The sequence below is a fragment of the Lipotes vexillifer genome, unplaced genomic scaffold, assembly GCF_000442215.2.
Source record: "Lipotes vexillifer unplaced genomic scaffold, Lipotes_vexillifer_v1.1 scaffold743, whole genome shotgun sequence".
NCBI classification, from domain to species: Eukaryota; Metazoa; Chordata; class Mammalia; order Artiodactyla; family Lipotidae; genus Lipotes; species Lipotes vexillifer.
Window position 1 is genome coordinate 651,457 of NW_006779070.1, and position 7,277 is coordinate 658,733.

General features: G+C 37.3%; 1 protein-coding gene across 1 annotated transcript in view; it reads left to right on the plus strand.

Moving 5' to 3' along the window:
- The first annotated feature begins 608 nt into the window (after positions 1 to 608).
- USP28 (ubiquitin specific peptidase 28) overlaps positions 609 to 7,277 on the plus strand; it is a 43,503-nt gene continuing 36,834 nt past the window's right edge. Inside the window, exons 1-2 of the mRNA XM_007452209.1 lie at positions 609 to 677; positions 1,687 to 1,819. Coding sequence (XP_007452271.1) covers positions 609 to 677; positions 1,687 to 1,819 — 202 coding nt within the window. The remainder of the gene's footprint in view (positions 678 to 1,686; positions 1,820 to 7,277) is intronic.

The window sequence follows — 7,277 nt, forward strand, 5'->3', positions numbered from 1 at the left end:
AACATTCCATACTTTATTCCCTCTGCAATTGTATTTATAATTCAGAAAATTCTAGCTTTATCTATACATTTTTTTAAGCAATCAAACCTAAAGTTTCAAATGTGACATTGATGGTATCGTTTGTTAATTACATGATTGGAAACTTAATGTCAGTGAAAAATGACACACACAAATGGCATGTGCAGTGAAGCTTAAAATAGCACATCTTCACATCCATGCAAATTCCCTGGACTCCTTATAATGACCTACTTACCGTACTGCTCACAGAGAGAAACCTGAGGCACTTGAAGCGTCCATTAAGGCTAGAATATTACATTTAAATGTTTTATGTATTTGTAGTTTTGCTATTTACTCACGTTCCGTCCACAAATGCCAAAAGCATTTTCCATGATTAAGCTTTTAAAAGAGCAATACATCTGGCATTTCAGAATGTGTCTGACGGTCAAGTACCTTGTTCCTCTGAGCTTGTTGGTTTTTTAAAGTAAACAATGCAAGTCTCAAGCCTGTTTACCCAAGATGCTGGTGTCTGTTCTTTAAATGTATCCAGGTTTGCTTTCCGATTGAGGCATGTCTGTGTTCTTTCTGTTTCTCAAATACAGAGCTGCCAAATGCTGTTAAATCAACTGAGGGAGATCACAGGCATTCAGGACCCTTCTTTTCTTCATGAAGCTCTGAAGGTTAGTCTCAAGGCCTCTATTCAGCAGGTTTTAAAACTGTTGTTCATATCATAGTTATGTCAGTTCAAGCTATATTTATGCCAAAATGAAAGTGCATACGTATAGGACAGAAGTTCTAAAGGTCAAATGACCCAGTATCTTCAACATGTAAATTATAAAAGCAGGAAAAGAAGTTGAGGAGGGGAGAGACTCATAGTGCGGGGGAAACCTACAGAGATTTAAGGTACCTGTCAACTAACTGCACTGTATGGACCTTTTGTGGATCCTGATTCGAACTAAAAAGTATTTGAGTCAGGGAAATTTGAACTGGTTATTTGTGTGAGGATAGCATTATGGGTTATATTTTTTTAAAAAGATACATTCTGAAATGTTGACTGATGAGATGATAAGATACTTAGAATTTGCTTCAGAGTATCTGGGGGAGGAGAGGCAGAATAGGTAAAATAAGATTGACCAGGGCTGGGTAATTATCGAAGCTGAGTGATGGGCACATGGGGTTCAATTATACATTCCCTCTCCTGTTGTGTATGTTAGAATTTTTTCCTAAGAAAAGTTTAAAAAGTTAAAATGAAATAGAAGTGTGGTCATCACTTCATCACTATAGAATATGATAACTGTTTGGCACCTTTACTGTAGGGGCTGACTTCATTTAGAATCTCTGTGTTAATCGCCTGCCCCCTTTTAGATACATCATGCCTTAGCTATTCTGTGAAATCAGGCGGCATAGTATCCAAAGCAGTGAGATTGCATTCTCGTTTGCATGTTGTGGGAAATCAGAGCATGGCAACTCCCTTCCTGTAACTAGGAGTTTAATGGCAGTGCTTTAAGCATAATAGACCTACTATCCTCCACTGTACTCTGTTTCCTCCTTTATACCCTAGAATTATGCCTAGACTTATTCAGTATGTCACCAGGGTAGTAAGAGTTATAACCCCCAAACTAACTTGCTGCTTATTTTAGATGCTGTGATGCTTTACTTTTGAAATTTCTATTTTTTTCCTCCCCTCAGGCCAGTAATGGTGACATCACCCAGGCAGTCAGCCTTCTCACTGATGAAAGAGTTAAAGAGCCCAGCCAGGAGACTGCTGCTACAGAACCATCTGAAGTAGCAGGCAGTGCTGCCAACAAAGAAGAATTAGCAAGTAGGTATATCCTGGCTTGGTCCCGCTCTGAACTAGCGGAGAGTAAGAGATGAGTTTACGTGAGTGTCCTTTCCATCACATCAACCCTTCGGAAATAGTAGTAATAATGGCTAATTACTGAGCCATTACTAGGCGCCAGGCACAATTCTCAGCCCTTAAATGGTTCCATTCATTCAGCACTTATTTAATGAACCCCTATTATGTGCCAAGCACTCTTTTAGGCACTGGAGATGAACAAAAGAAACAGGAATTGCTGCCCTGTGAGAGATGAGGCCATTGAGGGAACAAACGGGAGGCAGATCTTGCAGAGCCTTCTTAGCTGCTTGGCATTTACTCTGACTTAAGAGGACTAGCCATTGGAGAGTTTGGTGCAGAGGAATGCTGTAAACTGGTTTCCTTTGGCTAAAGATCATTCTGGCTGCTCTGTTGAGAACAGAATGTGTGGGAGGGAGTAGTGAGCATGGGGAAGAGCAGGGACCCCAGGACGACTCAGGAAGCTACTGCAGATGAAGGCGGTGTGGGCCAGGATGCAGCAGTGGAAGGGTGACAAGTGCTTGCTCTACAGGGTTTGCTTACAAAGGATCTGAGGGTTGTGAAAGAGAGGGGTTAAAGATGACTCCAGGTTTGTTTCCTAAGGAGCTGAAAGGATGGAGTTGCACTTACGTGACATGGGAGTAATTGCAGATGGAGCAGATTTGGGGTGGAAAATGAGGAGATCGGTTTTGGCAGTATTAAGTTTGAGATGCCTGTTAGACATACAGGTGGAGTATCAAAAAGGCAGTGGAGGTCCAAGTGTGCAGTTCAAGGGAGAGATCTGGGCTGGAGTTGGATAAAACCTGGAATCATAAACCTGTAAATGGTACTTAAAGTTATGAGAAGGGATGAGCTCTCCAAGGGAGTGGGTATAGAAAACAGAAAAGGTTGAGTAACTCAGCGGTAGATCTTCCAGTGTTGAGATGTCTGGGCGGGGGGCAGGGGAGTAGGAGGAAGACCAGGAGAGTGGTGCTCTGGAGGCCAAAGAGGCTTCCAGGAGGAGGGATCTATCAGCTGCGCAAGGTGGTGTTGATGGGTATTTGAGCTGTTTGCAATTTTGAGCTATTCTGAATATTGCTGCTGTGAATATCCTTGTATATGTCTTTTGGTGCACGTAGTGACTTTTTCAGTCCACATTTTTCTTTTCTAGACGTATCCATGTTGGTTGTACCTGTAGTTATTTCTTTTGACTGATGTGTAATATTTCTTGGTCTGAATATACAGTAGAATTGATATATTTGTTGATTGACTTTGGGGTTGTTTTGAATTTTTTTGCTGTTGTAAACAAGGCTGCTGTGAGCTATTTTAATTTATGTTTCTTGCGCATGTATGCAAGAGTTTCTTTAGTGTATATGCCTAGCAGTGTAATTGGTGAGTATTAAGATGTGCTCATCTTCAACTTAGTAGCTATTATTAGTGACACTATTTTCCAAAGTGATTTTTTAAAAAAATATTTATTTATTTATTTGGTTGTGCCGTGTCTTAGTCGCGGCATGTAGGCTCCTTAGTTGCAGCCCGTGGGCTCCTTTAGTTGCAGCAGGCAGGCTCCTTAGTTGTAGCATGCGACCTCTTAGTTGCGGCATGCATGTGGGATCTATTTACCTGGCCAGGGATGGAACCTGGGCCCCCTGCATTGGGAGTGCAGAGTCTTAGCCACTGTGCCACCAGGGAAGTCCCCAAAGTGATATTTTTACATATTTATACTCCCACTAACAGGGTTTGAGAGTAAACTCTTGCTCTCAAATTTGTTAGATTGTAAAATTGTTGCCTGTCTTTTTGATATGAAATGATAATGTTTTTAATTAGAATTTTAAAAAATTAAATAATGAGATTGAGCATCTTTTCCCTTTTGACCATTCATGTTTCCTCATGTGAAATTTCTTTTCATGTCTTCTGCTGGTTTTTCTGTTTGTTTGCCTCTTTTTATTGATTCTTGATATTCTTATTGATAATGACCATAAATTCTTGATATTAACCCATTCTTCTGGACTTGGGTGTTGCAGATATCTTCTCTTTGTTGATGACTTGTGTTTTTACACTATGGTGACGAACTAACAAATAGCTTTCATTTATTAATCTTCTGCTATGGTTTGTGTTTTTTGTTTAAGAACTCCTATACCGTGAAGTTACAGGATATTCTGTTATATTTTCTTCTAAAATTGTAATGTTTTGTTTTTCACATTTAAATCTTTAATTCATCTGGAATGGATTATCTTGGTAAGGCATAAGATAGAAACATAGTTCGATCCACCCCCTCACTTCCTCCAGCTATTTAGTTGGTCCAGGACCTTTTATTGAAAAGGCTATACTTACCCACTGATTTACAGTATTAGCTCTGTTTTATATCAGATTTTCATGTTTTCCATTCTATTTCATTGAGTATCTGTTTTTAACTCTTTGGGATATATACCTAGGAGTGGAATTGCTAGGTCATATAACAATTCTGTGTTTAACTTAAAAAAAAAATCTAAAAGAGGACTCTTTTTTTCAAAACTACAACAATATTATCACACTTAAAAATTAATAACAATTTCTTAATCTCATCAAATACCAGTGTAGAAATTTCCCTGATTGTCTCACTAACAATATGTTTGTAATTGGTTTGTGAGAATAATGATCCACATAAAATGAAAACATTAAAGTAGGTTTGAAATGTTTTTTAAGATTCCTTTTATCTATATAGTCCCCCTCTCTTTTCTTCTTGCAGTTTAATGTTTGAAGAAATAAAGTCCTTTGTTTCAGGATTTTATTTGACAGTATTTGCATGATACCACAAGACTGCATTCCTGTGGTATCCTTTAATGGATTTTTCTGTCCTCTGTCTTTCCTATTAATTTAGATGCTTATCTGGCATGACAAAGTCATAGGTAGTGTTGTGTGTATTTCTTCTATTTTGTCGTATCAAGAAGCAAATAATGTCTGGTCCCCGTCTTTTTGTGTTGTTAAAATTGTTATTGTGTTCAGATTGTTAGTTTGATTAATTTATCATAAAATTCCCCACCTAGTATTTCCAGCCACCATTGGTGATTATTGCTTAGATTCTTTATTTTATTGGAGATTTCAAAGTGGTAATATTTTATCTATCATTACTTCATAATTTATTAGTTGGAATTCTTTTTTTAAAATTGTAGTTAAACACATTAACATAAAATTTACATTTTAATCTTAAAAAAAATTATTTTCATCATGGATATTTTGGGGGGGGCATCAATTTTAATTAATTAATTTATTTATTTATTTATTGGCCACGCCACGTGGCATGCTGGGTCTTAGTTCCCTGAGCAGGGATTGAACCCTGTCTGCTGCAGTGGAAGCAGAGTCTTAACCACTGGATCGCTAGGGAAGTCCCACATTTTAACCATTTTTAAGTGTACAGTTCAGTAGTGTTAATTATATTCACATTATTGTATAAAAGATCTCTAGAACGTTTTCATCTTATAAATCTGAAACTTTATTCCTATTAAACAACCCTTTTCTTCCTCCCCGCCCCCAGTAACAGCCTTCTACTTTCTGTTTCTGTGAATTTGACTACTTTAGGTACCTCATATAAGTGGAATCATACAGGATTTATTTTTTTGTGACTAGCTTATTTCACCTAACATAATGTCCTCAATGTTCATCCATGCAATGGCATGTGACAGGATTCCCTTTTTTTTTTTTTTCAAATTTTTTTATTATGGTAAAATACACATCACATAAAAGTTACTATCGTAACCATCTTTAAGTTCAGTGGTATTATGTACATTCATGTCATTGTGCAACCATCACCACCATTCATCTCCAGAACTCTTTTTTTTGTCTTGCAGGACTGAAACTCTCTACCCGTTAAACAGTAACTCCCCATTACCCCGTCCCCCAGCTCCTAGCAACCACCATTCTACTTTCTGTTTTCTATGATTTTGACTACTCTAAGTACCTTATATAAGTGGAATCATACAGTATTTGTTCTTTAGTGGCTGGGTTATTTCACTTAGCATAATGTCTTCAAAGTTCATTCAGATTGTAGCACGTTAGAATTTCCTTCCTATTTAAGGTTGAATAATACTCCATTGTATGTATATACCAAATTTTGTTTATCCATCAATGGATATTTGCATTGCTTCCACCTCTTGGCTTTTGTGAATAGTGCCATTTGAACGTGGATGTGCAAACAGCTCTTTGAGACCCTGGTTTTTCATTTTGGATATATTCCCTGAAGTGAGATTGCTCGATGATATGGTAGTTCTACTTTTAGTTTTTTAAAAAGTGTGGGAACCTCCGCACTGTTTCCCGTAGCATTTGCACTATTTTATAATCCTGCCAACAGTGCAAAAGGGTTCCAATCTCTCCACATCCTCGCCAATACTTGTTATTTTCTGGTTTTTGTTTTTTTGATAGCCATTCTAATGGATGTGAGGCATTATCACATAGTGGTTTTAATTTGCATTTTCTCTGATGATTAGTGACATTGAGCATGTTTTCATATGTCTGTTATCCATATTATATCATCTTTGGAGAAATGTCTCTTCAAGCCTTGTGCCCATTTAAAAATCAGATTAGTTGATTTCTTTGTTGTTGTTGGGTTGTAGCAGTTCTTTATATACTCTGGATATTAACCTTTTATCAGATACATGATTGGCAATTATTTTCTCCCATTCCGTAGGTTGCCTTTTGACTCTTGTGTCCTTTCATGCTTTAAAGTTTTTAAGTTTGATTTAGTCCCATTTGTTGAGTTTTGTTTTTGTTTGTCGGTGCTTTTGGTGTCATATCCAAGAAATCAGTGTCATGAAACTTTTTATGTTTAACTTTTTGAAGAACTGCCAGCCTCCATTCTTCTAACTTTCACAGCAGCTGCACCATTTTACATTCCCACCAGCACTACACAGGGTTCTAACTTCTCTACATCTTCACCAACACTTGTTATTTAGCCATCCAAGTGGGTGTGAAATGATAATCTCATTGTGGTTTTGATTTGCATTTCCTTAATGGCTAAGGATGTGGAGCATTTTTTCATGTGCTTACTGGCCATTTGTGTATCTTCTTTGGAGAAATGTCTAATGAAATTCTTTTCCTATTTTTAAAGTTGGTCTGTTTGTCTTTTTATTATTCAGTTGCAGGAGTTTATGTATTCTGTATATAGGTTCCTTACTAGATACATGATTTGCAAAATTTTTCTTTCATTCTGTGGGCTGTCTTTTCACTATCCTGATGGTGTCCTTTGAAGCCCAAAGATTTTTATTTGATGATGTCAGATTTACCAATCTTTTCTTTCACTGCTTGTGCTTTGATTGTCATCTCGAAGATGCCATTGTCTAATCCAAGGTCATGAAGATATACCTGTTTACTTCTAAGAGTTTTGTAGTTTTAGCTCTTATCTTGAGGACTTGATCCACTTTTGAGTTCATTTTTGTAAATGATGTGAAGGAGGGGTTAAGAGCCACTCTTT